The sequence below is a fragment of the Bemisia tabaci genome, chromosome 4 (assembly GCF_918797505.1).
Source record: "Bemisia tabaci chromosome 4, PGI_BMITA_v3".
NCBI classification, from domain to species: Eukaryota; Metazoa; Arthropoda; class Insecta; order Hemiptera; family Aleyrodidae; genus Bemisia; species Bemisia tabaci.
In genome coordinates, this window is record NC_092796.1 from 44821783 (window position 1) to 44844819 (window position 23037).

The following is a 23037-nucleotide window of genomic DNA, read 5'->3' on the forward strand; positions in this document are numbered from 1 at the left end:
ACAATTTGGTAAATTTTCCCGTTTTATTTTTTTCTTTACGATGATTTGAACCGGAAATATGATTTTTTGAAAATAGGTCAAATTTGACCTTTGACCTATCATAACTCGGTCAAAAATTAAGATATTGATTTGCGGTTTGCGCCAAAATTCTTAGTTTTCTTATGCTCTTTCTAATGATGTATCACAAGATAGGGGTTACTATTTGAAAAAAAAAGTTGGGGGCCCCCGCGCCCTCCCTGAGGGGGGAGGGGACAAAAATTTTGACCCCCTTAAAAGATGGACCCCTTCAAGATAGAAGCATTCCCAAAGATTCGTTTTTCTATCTCTAACCGTTCAAAAGTTACGAGGGGGGGGGGGGGGTACGGACTTTTGGGACACCCTGTATATCCATTTTGATAGACTGTGTGTTTGAAACATGGGTAAACGTCAAAAAAAAACTTTAACGGGACCTCAAAGTGGCTTCCCAAGACGATTTCATCGCTCGGGAGCCTTACTTTCAAGTCCCACCGATCAACCGTTTAAACTCGTTTTCTTCTGCCGAGTAGACTTATGCTAAAATAAATCCATTTTGATAGATGAGATGTTTGAGACATGTTAAAAGGTAAAAAAAAACTTTTAAGGGGCCTCAAAGTAGCCTCGAGTAGCCTCACGATTTATGCAAGTGAGTGGTTTCAAGGTTTTATATTTTTTACGATTCAGAAATACCGGCTACTTGTTGAAAAATTGAGATGCTCCGTAACAATGTTGCGTTACACTAATGTCTATTCAAGTCGATTATGACGAAACAACTAATTTGGTATGGTCATGTTCAGAGAATGACAGGAGACCGGTTGCCAAAGAAGGATCTTGATTGGGTTCCTCCTGGGAGAAGGCGCAAAGGGAGTCAAATGAGAGGTTGGAGGGAGGGGATTGAAGCAGAAATGTTAAGGTGCTCAATGCCCCAAGGTTTGCGGTTCGACAGAGAGCAGTGGAGGTTAGGAGTCGTAGAGCGCGAGTGAGTGTTATAAAGCGACTTATACATATGTATGTAAAAGTCGATTCAAAATACAGCATATCAATCAGTACGAAAATGATAAGTTGGAAGTGAAAAAAACCTCTTTATTTTATGGTTTGCGTAAACCATATTATCACATAATAAAATTAGCAGCATGCTTTAATTAAAGTGTAAAATTTGTAGACTTCGGAGCTTGAATTTTGACATACCTAACTTAAAATCTAATACACGTGTATGATCTAAATGAGGATTTCTCTTTTACATACGACATGTACACTTCAGAGATCTAATTGAAATGCTACCTCGTTGACTTAATGCAACAGGCATATACAAAAAATTTAAGAGATATAGGCTGAGCGCTTTTCGAAATGCAAGAACAAACAAAAAAATGCATAAGTATAATTCTAGAAAGGAACCAAGGGAATACTCAAAGGTATTGTTCGTAATTTGAACAATAACTAAAAATTTATTTGTTGACTCCGCAATTCAGAAGTGTATCGCCATTTATGTAACTCTCCGAACTCTGTTTTGGATTTGCATCATCTGAAGAAACTGTACCAAACAAAGATTTCGGCAATCGATGTTCAAAGTTGAGGTTATCTTCTGGGGGTAGGCCAACACAAGCTTTTAATAGGTTTTCAATACAAGATCGCTGACGGTACAAAGAATTGGTGACTGGTGCACCTAGAACACGAATGAAACACACGGAAAATCAGGAATGATTAATTTTACGAACTTGTGGTTTAAGTGGGTCAGTTCCGCTGGTCTCAGAATCGTGTTTTGACGCTTGATTCTTATAGATCAGGTGAAAAAAATATGATCCGTCGAAACAGCAACTTTCTACGTTCAATATTGACCGAAAGAACGCGCTTTGAAAAATTCGTTTAAAGACGTCATCAACCGCGGAAGTGACACTCTTGGTTTCTTCCACCTGGCTTTCATCCGATTTTAACGTCGCAAATATGCGTCTCTTTAATTGATAAGAGAAAGGTGGAAGAAATCAAGGGTGTTACTTTCGCGGTGGATGACGTGATTAAACGAATTTTTCAAAGCGCGATATCTCCATTAAAACTGAACGTGGAGAGTTGATGTTTGGACAGATCTTATTAATTTCAGCTAATCTATATTATCCAAGCAGCAAAAGACGATTTTGTGACCAGCGCAGCCGACCCATTTGTACTAGTAGCTGAAGCGGTGAAACATAAAGTGTCATCATGTAAATTATTTCCTGCTCGAAAAATTGCTGGCTACCTTCCTTAAAAATCAAAATTCCCCCCAGCCACTCCTAAATCACGCTGATTGAAAAAGACATAAGTAACCAACAATCATTCAAAGTTATATAAATGTTTGAAAGGAATTTCACACTTGCCAGATGAAACATCTGTCTTCTTGTCCATATTAATTTCCTGTCAAATAGAGCAAGTACGAGTTTAGAACAATTTTTATCGTTGACGATGAACCAAGCGTCCTTCATTTGTTGCGTGTCAGGTTTTCACGATTTCCATTATGTCTTAGTATGCACAGGGTTATCCAAAAGTCACTGACCACCCCTGTAACTTTTTTCCAAATTGAGATAGAAGTTTGAAACTTTGAGAATGTTCCTCGGTCTAAGGTAGCAACTTTTTGGTCCCCCCAAAATTTTGGGGGCGGTCCCCCTTAAGGGAGGCGGGGGCTAACTTTTTTTTTTCAAATGGCAACCCCCCCTTTGTGATACCTCATTCGAAAGAAAATAAAAAAAGAAAATATTTGGCGCAAACCGCAGGTCAAAATGTTCATTTTTGACAAAATGGCGGCCGGTCAAAGTTCAAAATGGCGGAAATTTGGCATCTCCGTTGTTTATTGACGGATTGGTGTGAAACTCGGAAACCTAGGGTTTTTTGAGATGAGAAAAAAGATTCTGGCATTGGTTTTCCAGAAAAGTCAGTCCTTTTCAAAATGGTGGCGATCAAAATGGCGGCCTAGAGTGGGAAGTGGATATTTAGGCTGCATATCGTTGGATTTGCAAGGAACTTGGTTTCTGGGGGTGTTTCGGCACGAGAAGAACGAATCTTTCATTGGATATCTCAAATTTTAAAAAATTCCAAAATGGCGGGAAATCAGTTTTACGGCTCTTTACCTATGGATTACCATGAAATTCGATATTCTGGCGGTTTTCGGCTGGATTAAAAGGAATCTTTCATTAGATTCTTGAAATATCAAATAATTTCATGCTAATCCATTGGTAAAGAGCCGTAAAACTGATTTCCCGCCATTTTTCCGCCGCCATTTTGGAATTTTTCAAAATTTCAGATATCCAATGAAAGATTCGTTCTTTTCGTGCCGAAACACCCCCAGAAACCAAGTTTCCTGCAAATCCAACGATATGCAGCCTAAATATCCACTTCCCACTCTAGGCCGCCACTTTGATCGCCACCATTTTGAAAAGGACTGACTTTTCTGGAAAACCAATGCCAGAATCTTTTTCTCATCTCAAAAAACCCTAGGATTCCGAGTTTCACACCAATCCGTCTATAAACAACGGAGATGCCAAATTTCCGCCATTTTGAACTTTGACCGGCCGCCATTTTGTCAAAAATGAACATTTTGACCTGCGGTTTGCGCCAAATATTCTCTTTTTTTATTATCTTTCGAATGAGGTATCACAAAGGGGGGGTTGCCATTTGAAAAAAAAAAGTTAGCCCCCGCCCCCCTTAAGGGGGGCTGCCCCCCAAAATTTTGGGGGGACCAAAAAGTTGCTACCTTAGACCGAGGAACATTCCCAAAGTTTCAAACTTCTATCTCAATTTGAAAAAAAGTTACAGGGGTGGTCAGTGACTTTTGGATAACCCTGTATATTGAATCTCTTGTCTTTGAACGAAAAGGCGGCAACTCTTCTTGAGTCAGTCACGCTTAAAAGCTCACTTTTTCTACTTTTTGCATGGTCTTATGCCTTACTCGTGAGTTGTGACATGACATGCATTATGGCTCAAGAGAAGCCCACACAAATATACTCGCGCGTGAAATTTTCTATGAAAAAACGTGAGTGAGTGATACAAATTTTAAGAAAAACTTTGGCTACTTTAAAAGAAGTAAAACACAATTATGGATTTGCATTGTTGCCCCTGGAGACGCGCACTTTCCTTTTTATTAGCCATTGATATTTTCTTTGAAATTCCTGCAATATCAAACTGGAGGACGTCCATGTATTCAAGTCGTCCGGGAGTGTCCATCCCAGGTAGCATTTTTCAACGGAAAATTAGCGATATTTTAAAATTAAATCGCGACTTGTTGGTGTATAAATCACTAGTAAAAAAAACCTCTTGGTTCAAGAGTGCAGTTTCTTGTCGCCGGATCTAAGAGTCTGGACTCTTGTTTCAATGTAAAATCCGCTTGAATCAATGCAAAATCCGCTTGAAACAAGAGTTCAAGACTCTTAAATCCGGCGACAAGAAACTGCACTCTTAAGTCAATGCACCGCGGCATTGGTCCAAGAGGTCTTTTTACCAGTGATCGCTAGGATCATCAATATTTGAGCGATTGAAGTTAATCAAATTTCGAGCACCGAAAAATTCTCCACACCATGTTGATATTAACAAAAGGGGGAAAACCCCATTTTTACCTTGCGGCACAAGAGGAGCCTTGCACAAGTAACTTAGCACTGATAAGACCGTATCAAAGGACGAGTAAGTAGTGCATCCTGAGGATTTGAACTGGATCCTTGTGCAGAGTTCTGTCAAAATAACCAAATCCAACATGATGGGAGCAGCCAGCAATGAATCTTCGCACGTATTGTGAATCACCAAAGTGTTGTGACCGCCCATCATGATTTCTGAGATGTATTCATCCATCGCACGCTTGCTATCCTCTGCAAACAAACCAACAAAAGATTAGTGGTTCCTCCGATCGTTTTGCTTTTCGCATGAAGTGGAATTCACTACTATATAAATATGCGTCTTAAAAAAATGTCTTATGTTTTCTGTCCTAAAACTTACCGAGGAAACGATTCTCACAACAGAAAGTTGCTGAGATCAGCTCCCAAAAAAGACATGAACAAGTATTTTTGTCGCAGATCAATTTGAAGGCGTAAGTAAAGTCCCTCCTTAACTTTTGCATTATTAATGGGCCTGTTGCAAACTTTTGCTAGAGCATAAATAAGAGATGATGCTCTTAGAAAGAGTTTCAAAAATCATGATGAGCGCATCGGCAAAGTCTGAAATACACTCCTTGCTGCGCAATTTTCGTAAGAAATTTTCGTTTTTTCGAGCTTCCCGCTTCAAACACGATACCACGCCACAGATGAACAATGAACATACGCTAGAGGAGTCATTCCATCCAACCCATGCTCACAAGGATATTGCGCAATATTCAACATGGCCGACCCCAATCCGCCAATGATTCTAAATACCCGATAACAATCGGCGTGTTTACATTCACATTTCTCTCGCGTTGATAGATATCAACTTTGATTGACCCCGTGCTCTCCTCAACTTTAGAGTACCTATATTGAGAGAGTATGGCCACTGGGCCCCATGGAGAGGCTTAGGACCCAAAAATGGCGGTGCTTTGTTTTGGTTTTTGTGGATGGGAGGGGGGTCATTGCCAACTTTTGACGGTTATCACCAACCGCACTTGCTGCCAACCTTACTACATCTAAGATAATTTTTCTCAAAAATTGCACACGATTATTCTTAAAAATATGTAAAGACGTCGCAATAAAGCATTTGAGTAAATTTCTCGTTACGATAAGCAAAGAAAACTACATTTTGAGTCATTTTGCATTACATTAATTTATGGCGTCCACCATTTTTGGGTCCTAAGGGCTCCATTTAGCCTAAGATGGCTTAGCCAATCAGAGGTGGTAACCCCAGTGGCCATACTCTCTCAATATAGATACTCTACTCAACTTGCGCGCGGAAGTGTCGGCCATGTCGAGCACGGATTGAATGGAACGACTCCTCTAACGAAATGTTCACCTGTTCTCTAGTATCCATTTTGAAGCGGGAGGCTTAAAAAAAAACGCAAATTTCTTACGCAGGTAGTGAAGGTAGGAGTGCACTTTAGAGTTTGCCGATGCGCTCATCGTGATTTTTAAGACATTATTTGTAAAGAACAAATCTTATGTTTGCTCTAGCAAAAGGTTGCAACAGGCCTGTGTAAACACTTACATTTGTCTAGAAGTTGATTTCCATATTTTCTGTCGTTAAGTTCGTTTTCCGCGTAAAATTTTGATGTGTTTAACGTACTGTTATTCATACCGTGTCTATAGTGGCCCATTTTTTTCTACTAATAACTGCGTAATGAAAACCTCAAACCATATAGATATTTATAATGTGACAGCATTTAATGAAATAGATGAGTATCTGAGGTAGCATGGTAAGAAAATCAGGACAGCTACTCGGAAAATTATTGCAATCGTTGTAACATTTTCTACAGATCCAGGTTCAACCTATGGATTAACACGAATTCAAAGTTCCCAAAACATTTACCCAAAACTTGTCTATCGAATTAAGGATCAAAGTTTCTGAACAAAAATCATTAAATGTCTTTCATTTGCAATTACTCCGCATGAGTACATTACATGGTGAGAGGGAAGACTCCTAATGCTCTAGCCATGCAGTAGAAAGAGGAAAATTGTCGCACTCATGTACGAATATTTTGGCTCCTATTTAATTAACTTTTAAAAACCTAGCACTGTTGGAAATTTTTAAGAAAAATCATCAGGTAAAATAAACGTTTGCAGATAGCTCCGCCTTAGTGGCACAGTGCAATGAAAATATTGAAATAAAATTGCGATTAATGCAATAAAATTGACATTTTCAAATCAGACATTGCCATACTTTTATATCTTGTGGTCAATGAATGACGATTTTGAAAAATCAACTAAGTGATTTTCACTTGTCAGACAAATAGGCAGTATGCAGTTCAATAGAAAATTGCAACTTGTTTCTGTGTAATCGCAGTAAATTTCAATAAGCCGTGTGCCTTTAATCAGTAGATAGGCAACATACACAGCACTCCAATCCCGACGCAATTATCTTACCGTTTGATTGCATTTTAATGCGATCCGTGCTACTTGGGTGCTAAGAGATTGATACTTACTGACATAAGGCACGTATTTGATCACAACGCAGTGATCAGGCTTCTCACCCTCTTTGTACAGAATACGATTTGATGCAACCATGTCGTCAACGACACTGCTCTTAGAAATCTACGAAAACATGAGAGAAAAGAGAATTCAAAATGAAAGGATCGATAAAAAACAAATAAGACTGATTCGTAAATGCATTATAATGTATACTTTTCATACACTGAGAAAAAGCTATGGCTCATAAACCAATTAGTGGTTCATACAGAACACCACTAATAATAGTAATAGCACATATCGACGGCGTAAGTCCGCAACCTTGTATCTCGTTTGCGGTGTTTGAAAATCTCCGCCTCCATATTATTTCTTTGAAGGAGTTCAAATCGACATTATTCCTTGAAGTTTTTGCAGAATTTTCTGCGCATAGAGAAAAAAAAAAAGCGGCAGTATGAAAGAATTTCCGTTGAGTAGTTTTCCGTTTGAAAAAAAAAGTATGACGGGAAGTCTGCAATGTCGCAAACCCAGATGCGGACTTACACCGTCGGTATATACCTTAGTGCTGGTGGTGAGGTACCTCAGTATGGCGCAAAATACCGTAGCACGGTTCCCAGACCGAGAATCATCAGTTCACTTACGACTGTTAGTGCCAATTAGTGGTGTTCCATATGAATCACCAATAGGTTCCTATAGCCATAGTTTTTTCTCCGTGGCACAAGTGAGGGCCCGCAAATTCAACCAATATATTGGTAAGGGCGCGGCGCGCCAAACGTTGCAGCTTTGTGCGCTACTGCACGGATTAGAGGAACCAGAGCGCCTTCCATTTTTCCGTACGCAACACGCGTGTCCATAGAGTGCGAATAGTTGAATCAAAGAGCTAGTATTAACATCACTGACTGCGTTGCTTATGTTGAACAAGATTTTAGCTGAAAAAGCCCCTCCTTGTTTCACTCTACGTGTTGTTTGAAAAATTAAAGCGTGAAATGAGACCATTAAAACATGGTTATATTTAGAAGTTTTTCGGTCGAAAAACTAGTTAAATTGGTCCTCTTTTCTGTTACGGTATACTTTGTCCACAGTCGATGTCACTCGGGTATTAATTCTGTTGTCACTGCGATCCAGCGATCAGTCATGATACAGCGTTGCAAAGTTTTTACAAGGTGCCCCAGACCATGAGACCACCCAATTCGGGCTTTTTCCTCGGTTGTTATAGGTTGGATGATTTTCGGAACAGAGGAGTTAAATGGGAAATGGACCCCAGCGGGTCGATTGTTGAGTCGTTATCGAATGAGCTTGATCGATAAATCCCTATCTTGACAATGCTATATATCGATCAAGGTCATTCGATAGCGAGTCAACAATCGACCGGCAGGAATATTACTCTTATGGTCTTGAAGTCCTTCTGCCTTCCTTGCGCCCTCATTTAACCATCCGTTCTCGGTCATCAACCGGTAAAAGCCTGGCACGCGCACGAGTGGTCTACGTAGTCAGGGTGTCTACAAGTCCAGAAATAGTACTGATTTTTTAAGGGCGGTCCGGAAGTACTGAAAAAGTGCGGAAATTCCGCAAAAAGGTCCGGAATTTTTTTCATTTTTTGTCATTTTTGTCGCAAATTGTGCGAGAAATTGAAATTTTTCGAATTTCGTCAATTGGAGGTACTGAAAAAGTACTGAATTTTTCTGTTTAGGTATTGAATTTCTTGGGAATGTACTGGAAAAGTACTGAAGAAGTACTGATTTCTGGTCAGTCTGTTTTCGTAGACACCCTGTAAGAGGAAGTAACTTAAGCCTTATGTTAATATCGGAGCTAAAACACGAAGTAACAGAACACTGGAGAAACAAAACCACATTGGATCTAGAGTCCAGACTCTTTAAAATATCGACAAGAAAAAGTACTCTTGATTCAGTCAGAATCTAGCTTAAATCAAGAACCAAGCCTCTTAATTTAAGCGGATTTCGTTTTGATTCAAGCAAAAATCCTATTGAATCAGGAGTATTTTTTCTTGTTAATGTTTTCAAGAGTCTGGACTCAAGCTCCAATGTGTTTTTTTTTTTTTTCTAGTGAAGCTGTGGGTTGACTTTTCGTGCTAGGTTTCTCTGTATCAAATCAACCAAATTTTTGTGTTGAAAATCTGCGAGCTCGTCAAGAATCAGTCTCCAGGATCGAAACTGGTTTGCATCGGTGAAAATTCAATGCGCTATCCAGTTGTATGTCGCGACCTCTTGAGTATGGGCAAAAAAACGAGAGTGTTCTAAGTTTGGTAGGACAATCTCTTCCTGCCCCGATGTCTCCGAGTAGCCCATGATTTAACACAAAACTGAGTTAAGCAACCAAGTCCTTTAGGTTGTCCTGACTTAAGAAAGTAACACAGAGTGACGTATAAAACGGATATTTTTATCCGTGTAGGGCACCTGCTTGTATGTAGTTCACGGCCAAATCAATCCCAAGAAACATGATAATGCTACTTATTTTTGTCTAAAATTGGTTCTCACGCGTGGGAAAAGAGATCTTTAGGTTAAACTTGCAATTGTGACTTAAATCAGAACCAACGGAGAGTTCGACTCCAAACCGATGATCTCTACGCACCAGTACTCACCTCGTTTTCCATTGAAACCTGTATTAGCACCAAAATGAATGATGCAACAATTTCAACTTCCGAGTAGCTAACATTGCATATCAATAGAATTGAAGGTAAATTGTAGGTATTTCTCGCTCTTAAATCAAATCGTCCAGGCTCCAAACGTGAACACGTAAGGCTAATCAAGTAATGTATAAGGCATAATACAATTTTTGAATCCCCGAGTACCTATCTCTTTATCGTCATCGGATCAAAGCGCGCTAATATTAGGGGCTGCGATTGCGAAGCACGGGTTAGTTGATAGTCGAAAATTAATGTGTGGAGACATAAATGATGTACCTCTTTAGACCTAAACTGTTGAGGAGCAGACAGATTTTTCCCATCGTTATTTCCGAGATGATTGTAAGAGACAATAGAGACAGGCTTGATGCCAGCAGAAACAAGGAAATCAACAAGAACCGATTTGATTTTTGTCTGTCCCGACTTGAAATCATCGCCGCCGATGAAAACGCCATGTTTTTCAGCCAGTTCAATACAACCAGGAACAAAAGTGTTTTGCGGAGAGCCGTTAATAAAGGAACACTGAAACATGAGAACTGAGAATTACAAGAATGATCAGCATGGCATAGACCTTGTCTCCATTGGACGTTTTATGGGATTTGTCCCAGGGAAAAACTCACTTCCGAAGTTGGGAAATATATTGAGTTATAGTAAACACTAATCGTAATACCAACCAAGCGTCCTTGTGGAGTTCCAAGAATGACTCAAAAAGAAGAAGAAGAAATTTTGTTGCCTTGTATAACGGGGAAAAAGCCCAGAAGTTTTATTCCTGCGTTTCGAACTTCGGAAAAATCTCGTGATAAGTCCCTTGGTGACAAGGCGCTATAATCCTCCTACAAGTCTCATCGACTCCAAAATTCAGCTCAATACTAAAATGTTTTTTTCCGCATGATGATAAAAAATTACGATCAATAATTGGACTACATTTTGCAATTTGGAACTATAAACTCTAGCCTGGTTGCAAAACGACGTATGTTCCATTAGTTCCCTACGCACACAAGTGTTTTTCCAGAAGAGCCAGAATTTGTAGTTCCAAATTGCAAAATGCAGTCCAATTAGAACTCAAACGCTTATTAGGTCGTATTTCTGCGAAACGGAACTAAGCGCCGTAGGAGATGCGGGTTGGATTAGCGGGTGTTATCAGTGGCGTGGCGTGCTTTGCGATATATCGATTGATTCGCCATTCAAACCTATGAAAAAAGATCGATTATCAGGGCGTTCGCAGCGAACACCTTAGTAATCGATTCTTTACCACAGCTTCAAATGGCGATAAATCGATAATCGATCCTTCACGCCACGCCACTGGGTGTTATGTGGGCCACGGAGCTCATTCCGACCTTATGCTCACAATGCTTTTCCATGGCGCTTAGTTCCGTCTGACAGAACGCGCTATCTGAGATTCTAAAATCCTCACAAAAAACTCAAATTGGCGCTTAATTCCGTTCAGCAGAAATACGTCCAATATTTCTTAAACTGAATTTTTTTTTTTTTTTTTTTTGTAATTTCTATGCGGGGTGTTTAGATAACGCGGCTCATGATTTTTGAAATTTGCATCTTCACTACATTAGAGAGCTTTTTTTTTAAATTGACTTACATTTTCTAAGATACTAGCCACAGCAAATAAAGTTGAGGGTGCTACTTCAGACGCATTCTTGGCAATTGATGCTAATAAATTCTCACTTGTGTCGTTTAATCCAGCCACTATATCACTGAACCTTTCAGTGTTAGCAGTCCATAAAATTATGACCTGGAAGCAAGTAAGAAAAAAATTCAGAGCACTGATCCTTTATTGCATACCGTTGCAAGAAAGCAACACATGATTTTCGGCTTTATTTCTGTGCTGGAGTATTAAATTGAATCGGAGCAAAAAATGGTTTTTGGGGAGCATTGTGAGTCTGATCTCCTAACTTTAAAAAAGAAGAAGAAAAAAATGGCCGCAACGGACTCAATTGTAGAAAAGTACTACAGTGTAGATTTTCTCTCCAAGAAGATTAGGTTAGCACTGAATGATTATGGATTGAAGTAATTAGATGCAGAAACACCTTTCTCTTTGAAGAAAAGGAATTTAAGACGAAAGTATCCAATTTCTTTTTTATTTTGCCACGTATTTCAGCCTTGTTTTCCAATGCTTTTGTGTTCGTTTCCTTAAATTATTTGAACATGTTGTGCTGCTAATAGCAATATAAATTGAGAATATTAGAGTGAGAGCAAATACGCTATGATAATACGTAATTTGAATTCATTATTATTCACATTTGGTTATAGTAAATGCCGAAGCCTTCCGGTTACAGTTCCGGTTTTGGCCTATTCTGTATTATCATAGCGTATTGGCTCTCACTCTAATATTCTCTATTTTCAAAATATTTCGAATATTTGTGTATTGATCTTAGGTAAAATGATTTAAAACACAATTAAATACTGACCTTGTCAAGATTGTTCTTATTTTTGAAATCACGGATGTCTAACCGTATTTTATCAACTGCTTCTTGCTTATTTGTCACTTGTATGACATTATCTGCTCGCTCTGACTGCATAAAATAAAAACAGAAACTCCATTTGAAACAGTCTGTACTTAAAATGTTTACATTGGTAAGATATTTTATTTGCCAACCATTTCAATCTTAAAATGATTGTAATTTATCTGCCTGCAGCTATTTAAACATTTTAAAATAAAATACTGGAAAATATTTTTAATCCTAAATAGCAGTGATTGCAATAAGTTCCGTTTTGTTTGAAGAATGATCACGATTTTATTGACATCGATTCATTGCAATATTATTGGATAAAATTTTGCGATAAATTGCGACTTTATCGTGCAATTGATTTGCAAATTTGCAAATTATTTTTGCAGTCGTCACGGAACTGACGAGTGGATCTGCTGAAACAAATTCTACACTGGAAAAAAAAGTAGCTTGAATCAAGCATGATAATTCTTGAATTAGCCGCAAAAAATTTTTTTATCTTGCTTTAAGCTGACTTTTTCTTGAAACAAGACAAATAAGGCTTGGGTTAAGCAAAAAAGTAGCTTATATTAAGCAGAAAAATTCTTGATTTAAGGAGAAATACTTCTTGGCGGCAATTTTAGGATTCTTTTTTTCCCGGTGTACGCGGCCTTAATCCTTTAAAACATGCAGAAAATCTTGGAGCATGAATGTCCCAATCTCTTAATGGCTGTAGCCTCCTTACGGAATGTAAGCCAACAAACCTGCGAAAAAAGGCCCCTCTTCGCCATCTTTTTACCAGAATTAAAGAGGAAGGTTGAAATCGAAAAGCGCTCCCTTTCGGCTGAGCGCTTAAAAGACAGTAAAAAAGGAGACATACCTGGTTAGCAGCTATATAATCTGGAACGTAGATTGAGGCCCTTGGCTTGTATTTTGACATAAGAGGAAGCAACTGTTCCTGAAGAGCTTGGTCAAGCACGCATGCTCTTTGCATGGCTGTTCCCAGATCCGAAGAGGATATGTCCCAACCATCCACAACCAGATTGTCTGGATTTAGCATTGGGACTAGACTGGACATTGGTGCGTATATTTCGGAGCCATCTTTATCGGTGCCCAGTCGAACCGTTGAAGCTTGAGTGATGGAGCCGTACCTAGAAGTGTGACATCTTTTAATTCCTGTTATAAAAACGCAATAAAATAGTCGGTGCTGACGGCAGAACCTTCTGTTCATAGACATCCTACTCCACTGTTAAAAATCCCGGCGCGAAATTCACGCTTACTCACTTGCTATTTTGACCACCTGTTTCTCTGAGTGCATGGATGCGGCGCGAATTTCGCGCCCTGGCGGAAGTTAAAATCTGACAGGCAAACGTAAAAACGAAACTGCGCAGCATGGATTCAAACTCGAGTCTCGGCGACGATAGGCGAGTACGCTAAACGGAGAAAAAAGCCTCGTGCGTGGGACCCAAAGTTTCGGTCGCATGGATCCCTGAAGTTTTCCGATTGACCATCTGAACACTTTAGATCTAGCTGTCGAGATTCGGATCACATATCGGAAACTTCAGTTCTTACATCTGAAGTACTTCAGATGTTTCAGATGTGTGATCCGAACCTCGACAGCTAGATCTAAAGTGCTCAGATGCTCAATCTGAAACTTCAGAGATCCATATGACCTAAACTTCGGGTCCCACGCACCAAGTTTTTTTCTCCGTGCACATCTTCTAATGGGGAAGTATCGGCGATTATCGATCATTCACGCCTCGCCACGGACTGCAGTGAAGGTGCACGGTATCACATTCACTTTGGCCATCGAAACGTCGCGTTGGCAAACCCAGTTTCTGTTCCTCCTATTATCAATCATATGCCTGTGTCAGACTATCAAAACTAGCCATCAAAATATCGAGGTCAGGTGTTGTGATCGGCTTATTTGATGACTTGGACCAATCACAGCATTTGACCGTGACGTTTTGATGGAGTATTTTGATAGTGTGACACAGACCAATGGAGGGGCTCTGGTTAGAGGTATTAAGTTAGGACATTTAGGGCGATTATGTATTATTTCTATTTTGGGGCCGTTCCTATATTACGTAACGCTCCATGAATGGAGGAGGGGGGAGGGGGGTTCGAGGAAAGCTTAACGCGTTACAAAATTTTATTCTTACTTGTTAAAAGGTAGGGTATTACTCCCTGCAAAAACGATACAAGGGGGGGGGGGGGGGGACACGTTCTCTTAGGTAAAAATCGGTAATCTAAGGAGAGACCTGCTGATGCCTCTTAAATCCTACCAATTCGCTGAGTGCTCTCCTGTCTTGGTCCGCCACTTGAAGCCGTGTTTATTCGCAAGGAGCGCCGCAGTTAGTGTTGTTCCATTATTTCCGCCCCATCCAACCATCATCAAACCAACGCGGGGGACAATTCGACCTGTCCGAATCATTAACTCCGTTTGCTTCGGGATGACCTGTAATGGATAATAGAACTTGTCTTATTTTTGTGCAATATAATGATTAGGTATGTACTGCCGTGCTAAGGAAGAACGCCGTATGAACATTCTAGAGTTGCCAAATTTCCTCCGATAAAATGTTTATTTTTGGGAAAAGTTATGAATATTTTCCTTTTTTTCATAATCTTTAGGTGATATTGTAAACAAAATTATCTGAAAAATAGGGAGGGAAATATTCATAAGTTCACCAGGAAATTTGCGTTTTATCGAAGGTAATTTGGCAACGCCTGAAAGTTCATACGGCGTTTTTCCTCAGCACGGCAGTGTACTCATGGTGCTACTGTATCAGACTTGATCTACGTTTAAAACTGACTTTTTCTGATCAAAACATTTTTTAGCTCTGCTTGCTTTGTCCTAGGCAGAGAAATTAAAAAGAACCAAATTCTACATTTCGTGCCCTGATCAAAGTTCATTGTCATTAAATCAAGAAATTAAATTCATTCAGTGAGTTTTCTTATTCATGTACTGCACAAAATTTAATATTTTGCTAGTTCATTGTCATTAAATCAAGAAATTAAATTCATTCAGTGAGTTTTCTTATTCATGTACTGCACAAAATTTAATATTTTGCTAGTTCATTGTCATTAAATCAAGAAATTAAATTCATTCAGTGAGTTTTCTTATTCATGTACTGCACAAAATTTAATATTTTGCTATTCTATCAATAGTTGCATAAGGTATATTGGCATCAGAACATAATTATGGGAAGTATATAATCGTAAAAAAGATTTCCGATTTAATCAACTGGTGCTGATTACCTTGTAACCATCTACTGAGTTTGCAATGAGAGTCGAGGTGTAGTTGAATGATGTCTCAATGAAATGGTCGGTGTAAGTGACTTTGTCACTGCTGACAGTGACCGATGGTGAGTTGGAGCAGTGCATCATAGAAAGTTTTCAATGAATTTTGAAGCGAAGATCTCGTAAGGAAGCAAACTTGAGATTTGGAGAACCTGGAAGAATTTCGTATTATTACTTAAACCGGTTAAAAATTCAGGGTATTTCTCTTTCGGGAGTAAGCACGGACACTAATAGGATTAGGTTACAAACACGGACGGAACCTGCCGGTGTGCACAGAAATAAAACGGCGATTCACCCTGACACTGCGAGAGTTCACGGCTGAAGTGGGAAGAGACAAGAATTTTAAAAATAAACTCAAAATTCTTCACTGAAAATTTCGCAAACGTGGTTGACGCGACGACGAAAAGTGCTGCTATGACAGATTAGAATTTCTTGCATGCGCTCTGCTCGCTCCCATCAAATATGCTACTATCAACAAACAATTGAGCTGCCGTGTTCCAACTTAAAAAAACTTGCCTTATTCTGGATCGAAAAACCATGAATAATTTTTTCCGCGTCCTATAAAAAATGTACATTTTAACTTCTGAGGTCAACATAATCATGAAAAATATCTTATTCTCGCTGTTTAATTATGGTGACATAAGTGTATTTGGCTCTTTGCGGCATGCATGTGAAGTTGTGCCATGAGAAAACCTTCGAGATGGATTAAAAACTTTTTGATCATTTCTGTTTCAAATTTAGTGTATGGTTATCTCATTTGCATAAATGTATCGATGGCTAAATTAGAAAAGTGCGCATCTCTATTGCAGCCTTGAAAAATCTCCTAAAACGTTTAAATTTCTTCACGGAAAAGTCCTCATTTTCGTGAAATTTCGTGTGATTTTTTTCACAATGAGGGAAGAACATTACAAAAAACGTCAATGAAAGCTGTCGGTCGGTTTTCCTTTCAAAAAATAAACGTGAACGGAGACTTACAACGTTGCAATCTAAGGTGTGCATTTCTCAACTTCAGCCTTCGATCCGATTCAGTAGCTTTTCATGAAAATATTTTTACATTCTAAAATTATTACAGATTGAAGCTGTGCAAAAGATTGGACTATGTTTTGTGGTCCCCTTTTTGCACCCTTTTATTAATAACTTTGTGAGGTAGCAAGTTTTTTTTCGAGATGTACACCACCAAAATAAATCCTGAACTAAAATTAAGTTGCGAAATGCTTTCGGTCAGGGAAAGGAAATCTTCGGTAAGCACATTAAATGCAAACAAACCATCTCGCATTACTATGAAAAAAATAATGTGGAGGAAAAGGGTATAGAAAATTGAATGAATACCTCAGAACGCGGAAAAAATGATGGAACCGCCTGTCTTCACAAAACACAAAATTTTCACTAATCGGGACTACGTGTTAGAAGAAGAAACACAGCACTTAAAAGACACTCCAGAGTTAGAATCTTTTAGATTTGTATGATCCGACGGCCGATGACCGCACAGTTAGAATACGCAACAATCACTACTAGTGGGCGGTTGAAGCCTCGTTGCGGATCGTCTAGGATAGTTCTGACCTCGGAAGGAGGATTGGCTCTAGGCGTTGTTACAAGACGAGAGAAATTCGAAATTCAGCTAACGGAACTGGTGTCAAACTCGCGGAGGGCGATTAATTGACAGAAAGCTTCCTTTCGATTAATTCACTTAGCATCTCCCCTGCTAAAAATATTCTCCACGGAATACCGTGGTGTTTCCCACGGAATCGTGTATACCACGTAACATTGGGCACGGAACATTTCCACACGAAAAACCTCACCCGAGAAATGTTCAACACGGCAAATTTCCACCGTGGAATCATTCCACACCACTCACGGTGTCTCTTGCAGGTTTCCGCTATGAAGGTACCAAGGTGTTGTTTGTCTAAGTCATCGAAAAAATGTCCTACTCAGAATCGGTAGTTTTCTTAATTTTTAGTTAAGGTCTTTTTAGGAAGTTTTCTTGTTACGATAAATGAATGTGATACACTCACCAATTTGATTTTTAACAGACTTGAAAGACTCTCCTTTGGATTCTTCAAACTTACGAGAAGGTACCGATACTCTTTTGTCTCTAACTAGAGTTTCTAAAGCTGCTTTGGAGTCTGCAAAGGTGGAGAGATGACACAATTTATACTAACTCATTGTATACATCGAGATAAATCAAGAGAAAAAAAATGCACCCCAATACTTTCCGCACATGAACAGGAAAAACTGCCTTGGAAGAAGTGAGGTATCAATTTAAAACAATCATTAAAACATGTTTGAACATGCTTTACATACATTTTAGGTGCTTCAGTCATTTTCATAAATCATTTTATTTTTTTTATTTTTTTTTTATTTTTTTTTTGGTGCTCAAAACTTTCTCAGAGGTAATGCAGAGGTGGTAAATACATCCTCTGAAATTTTTCAAGTTTTCAGGTTATCACGAATGCACAATGCTCTGTTAGCCATCTGGTGACCCTTTGGTAGACCATAACACCATTACTGATCACTCTGATGCGTGTACGAATCACTGACACAATAAGTACTTGAATGATTTGGTGTGCATGGAGCGTTAATAAGACTATTGTAACTGACATTGGCGTAGCTTACCTACAATTTTGAGCACATTTGCTTTTTAGTAGCCGGCGAAAGCCGATCGAGCACTTTTGCCTACCTTTACCCCGGGGGGCAAAGGGATTAAGGGGGGAGGGGGTAAATACAATCTATGTGTTAAATGGATTCTTCTTATCAACTCGATTATCACATTTGCGATTTCTTATTATCCTTTATAAGGTGCTCCGCTTTCTAAGAAACAAACAAAGAAAAAATAATAAATAACAAAATAAATAATTCCTCTAAATATTCTAATAAATAATAAATTCCTCACCTTTCTCCACCCAACACTTTTCACATTTCAAAATACATATTATCTAACAAATTAATGAATTAATTTTGACGCAAAGTTTAATTATTTATCCATTTAGAGTAGACTAGAATTCAATCACTAGAATTTTGCATACGCGAATTTTGAGGTTGCCCTTTGTGTACCTTACCCCGTCCCTAGTTTTCTTGATCCACTTCTCGGGGTCAAAATTATTGATGAAGGCTTGGGGAACCAACCGTTTCTCTTTTTGTCCTTGATATTGTCAAGGCGAAAGGTTCACTCTTAGGAACAAAGTATTATGAATTTCGTGAAGAAGCTTACGGGGCTCCAGAAAACCCTATGGTCCCCTGAGGATGTTACCCCGTTGCTAGTTTTCTGGATCCACTTCTTGGGGTCAAAATTCTCGATGAAGGTGTGGGGAACCATCAGTCTTTCTTGGTCTACCTGATATTGCACCAAGGCTAAAGATTCACTTATAAGAACACATTATTCTGAATTTTATGAAGAAGCTCACATTTCTTGGGAATAATCCAATGCACTGCTTCAACTACCCACCGAAGTTTCGTGACAAAACGCGATTCATTCGACTCCTCAGTTGAGAGCTATTTGCGCTTATCCTTTAATGCTAGCATTAAAACCGTGAAACCTGGTTCCTCTAGAAACGAAACCATGTCTCTGAATCCTCTATCTAGAATAAACACGTCGCCTCGCTTTAAAATTGTTATCAACCCGTTAGGATCGTCGAGTAATTTTCTCAAGATCTCTGCATCATTCATATTAGCCTCGGAAGGTCCTGCCAGATCGAGAATAGAGCCATTCGATGTGCATACTGTAAGTTCCACTTGAAATGAAACCACGTCTCTGAATTCTCCATCCAGAATAAACACTTCGCCTCGCTTTAAAATTGTTATCAACCCGTTAGGATCGTCGAGTAATTTTCTCAAGATCTCTGCATCATTCATATTAGCCTCGGAAGGTCCTGCCAGATCGATAATAGAGCCATTCGATGTGCATACTATAAGTTCCACTAGAAATGAAACTGCGTCTCTGAATCCTCCATCCATAATAAACACGTCGCCTCGCTTTAAAATTGCTATCAACCCGTTAGGATCGTCGAGTAATTTTCTCAAGATCTCTGCATCATTCATATTAGCCTCGGAAGGTCCTGCCAGATCAATAAGAAAGCCATTCGATGCGCTTACTGTAAAGGGTTTGCAGAGAGGGGTTTTCTTTTGCCCAGAGAATGACTTACTTAGATAGGCATGATTGGCACTTTTCTCATGCTGTAGGTACGTACCATCACAAATGACGAGCAGGCAATCCTCGTCGTACTCCTCATACAACAAGCTAGGAATGGGAGCTTTTTGTACTAAAAGAAATTCCCTTGAATAACTTCAGAATCCAAAGTTCCGGGGCAGAACGTAGGTTCTAAGGCACTGCAATACTGAATTGATGGACTCATTGGCAACAGTTTCAGTCACATTCAGTACAAAGCAGGGTACTGCTGTCCTGCCGAACGTTAAATTAAAAATACCCCCTGTTTAAAATTGAAAGTGAAATTCGTGGATTTTTCCCACCATCCTAACTGTATCTAGAATTTCCTTTGATGATTTTTGACCACTGGGGGTCCGCTCTCTGACTCGCGGTCGAATGCTCCAGTTATTCGTTACTCATAAGATTCTATAGTAAAGAATACACAATTTTCCGGAAGACCGGAGGATTCGTCCAGTAAAATCCGCTGCGAACGCTCAGACGCTACGAACTGCGAGTCCATTCTCTCTAAACTTTATTTTTGCACTTGCTGCTTTTTTCGGTGACACGGCAGAATTGTACATGGGTGTTTATAGCGTGAGGTGTTCACGGGAATTCCGGCCGCAGCGAGGTGCTAAATGAATTCGAAAGGAAGCTCTCTGCCCGTTGCTTACCCTCCGCGAGTTTGTCAGCAGTTCCGTTTGCCGACTTTCGAATTTCTCTCGTCTTGCAACGACACCAGGAACCAGTTCTCGTATCGAGGTCAGAACTACCCTCGACAATCCGCAACGAGACTTTAACGATCGACCTGATATCAATTGTGATTATCGCCGATCGGGACCTGCTTCAGTATGGCACTCATACGAAGTACGAAAGTGAGTGACACTTCCTCCAAAAGGCTAACCTCTTCGAAGTGAGTATTGTGTTTTCTGATTGTTGGATCTTGGATGCACACATCTGCTGAAAGAGAGCTAATACCAATAGTGATCCTAGACATCAGCTTAAAGCATGAAACTAAAGCGATCAATTTTTACCCACGTCCAACCACTAAGACAGGGTTAAGTCATGAAATTCATAAGACTGAAATTTACACTCCCACATTAATCCTATTGCCAGCTAATCTTCCCATTTTTTCAAGTGCTGATGATCGCGTATTTAAGACGAAATCTGTCCCGTACCTCGGACACCTCATCCGTGATCAAGCCCAACTAAGAACAGGAAAATAATTAAATCCTCTCTAACATAACTCACACAGCATGATAAGCAATCCTATTTAGACAGCAATAAGGAAGAAGCTCCCTTGAACTGCATTTGATCTGAAAACATTCCAACAGTCGCGGGTGATTTTGATTTTAAAAATGCTGCCTGTGGAAATACAGCATCCAATTGCCTTAGTAGAACGGAAGCAACCAATATCAGCTTAACCTCATCATACGTGGCCTGACTCAAGATTCAAGATACTTATTGCATCGAATAAAACATATAGAATGTTGTGATACAATTATAATGTTATAAGATCCAAACTAGAAATAGTCACAAAAGTATAAACTTAGTGGGGGAAAAAAATTAAGAAAAAAAAAACTCCTTCTTACGTTACATATTGCCTTGAAATTTTGGGAATTTAAACGTTCAAGATTTGGCGGTGATTTACACAGGATTTCACGACAGTTACTTACTTCTCTGTTGATGGAGAATAGAAGATAAATGGAACAAAATAATCGCGAATAAAACCAATGTATTGAGCTATGGTGAAACGAACGTAAAAGTTTTGGTATCATTTCAAATTGAAGGCGCTTTTTGTGTGAATACATATGGATCTTTGCGGGGACTCCGTCTAACGACTCGATGTTAGAGAATGTTCAACGCCCATTTTCGCTTCAGACTATTCGATATTCAGCTGATGATGCGCTCATTGTCATTCTAGCAATTTGTCTTTTTTAAGTTCGGTGACAGCTGTGTGGTACCGTTCAGCAAAGCAAATATTGATCATGCCATGAGCCGCATCAGTTTTTTTATTTTCGGAACTTTCTTTCCACACCTCGGCAATTATTTCCTAGTCCTGGAATTTTATGTTTCTTCATCAATCACGCCCCAAACTGTGGGTCCCGATATCAAAAAGTGTTAAAACTCTCAATGATTTAGATTACGAAAACTCGTAAGCTTGGCCCATTTAGACAATTTCAGAAAACTATCGGTTTACTCTTGCACGTATAGTCTCATTTTAATTTACCCTCCAACTTTAGATGACAAGCAACGGTGAAAATTTAAAATTCAGAATTGCCGCGGGAATGACTCGTCTAGTGATGCAGAGGTGATTGCGTTGGCCGTGTCTGCACGTTCCCGATATACCCTCAAAATCCTTGACAATGGGCCTGTTGCATGCAAGAGATACAGCCGCGCGAATAGACTTTTAAGAGGTTAAATGACACGAAAATTACGATGGTCACTTTAAAAAAGTCTGAAATACACTCCTTACTGCGCAATTTGCGTTGTTAGGAACGCGCTTTTTCAAATTTCCCGCGTCTGGGGGCAGTTTTCTAATCACCGGAAACGAGCAAACGGCGGGCTCGGTGATTTTCGGAAGATGCCGAGTCGTTGTTGTTGTTGTTGTTATTTTTTCCTTCAGTTTGTTTACAAACCCAACGTGATCTCCTATAGCGGTCCATATACGCTTTATACGGTAACCAAATCGATAAACTTTTTAAATATCCAACGCAATCCCTCTACATTTCATTTCACGATGTCACGAGCTCCGATTTTTAGGTTATGTTGTCAGTTTTAATTGACCGGAAATAGCCGCGAGTTGCCGTTAATTGTTTCCGTTAGAAAACTGCCCCCAGACGCGGGAAATTTGAAAAAGCGCGTTCCTAACAACACAAATTGCGCAGTAAGGAGTGTATTTCAGACTTTTTTAATGTGACCATCGTAATTTTCGTGTCATTTAACCTCTAAAAAGTCTATTCGCACGGCTGTATCTCTTGCATGCAACAGGCCCATTGTTTATGATATTTTCTGTTCGCTTCACAGTTTTTTTTTGTCCGGAATAATTGGTAGATTTTTGAGCAAAGCGATAAGTTGCATCAAAAATAATAAAAATACATTTTCGAATATTTCGAAGTGTCCTAGCCATTGGTGTATTATGGTTTACCAACACAGATCAATCATTACGATTAATGAACTTCAGATGAGACCAGATCTACGGAGAGATTCTCCCTAGCTGTTCAAAATAGTTTGAAATTATACTTTTGCTGACCGAAAACCGGTAAGCCAATTGATCGTTTGGAAGAGAGGTACACAGTTCACAGATATTGGCGTAGCTTACCTACAATTTTGAGCACATTTGCTTTGTAGTAGCCGGCGAAAGCTGATCGAGCACTTTTGTCTACCTTCTTCCCGGGGGGCAAAGGGGTTAAAGGGGGGGGGGGGTAAATACAATCTATGTGCTAAATATATTCTTCTTATGAA

At 39.4% G+C, this 23037-nt stretch overlaps 1 protein-coding gene across 2 annotated transcripts; it reads right to left on the reverse strand.

Moving 5' to 3' along the window:
* Positions 1-1077: 1077 nt before the first annotated feature.
* Positions 1078-16916, reverse strand: LOC109037998 (inositol-3-phosphate synthase). 2 transcript variants are annotated; one of them, XM_072299929.1, is made up of 10 exons: positions 16764-16916; positions 15393-15586; positions 14420-14592; positions 13015-13285; positions 12117-12221; positions 11288-11440; positions 9973-10215; positions 7073-7181; positions 4593-4838; positions 1078-1678 (listed from the first exon to the last, which is right to left on the reverse strand). In XM_072299929.1, the coding sequence occupies exons 2-10, from the start codon at positions 15519-15521 to the stop codon at positions 1461-1463; spliced, it is 1647 nt and encodes a 548-aa protein (XP_072156030.1). In that variant the 5' UTR covers positions 15522-15586; positions 16764-16916; the 3' UTR covers positions 1078-1460. The 2 variants fall into 2 exon arrangements, with proteins under 2 accessions (XP_072156030.1, XP_018908451.2); XM_019052906.2 differs by lacking the exon at positions 16764-16916 and having other exon boundaries at positions 15393-15849.
* Positions 16917-23037: the final 6121 nt, after the last annotated feature.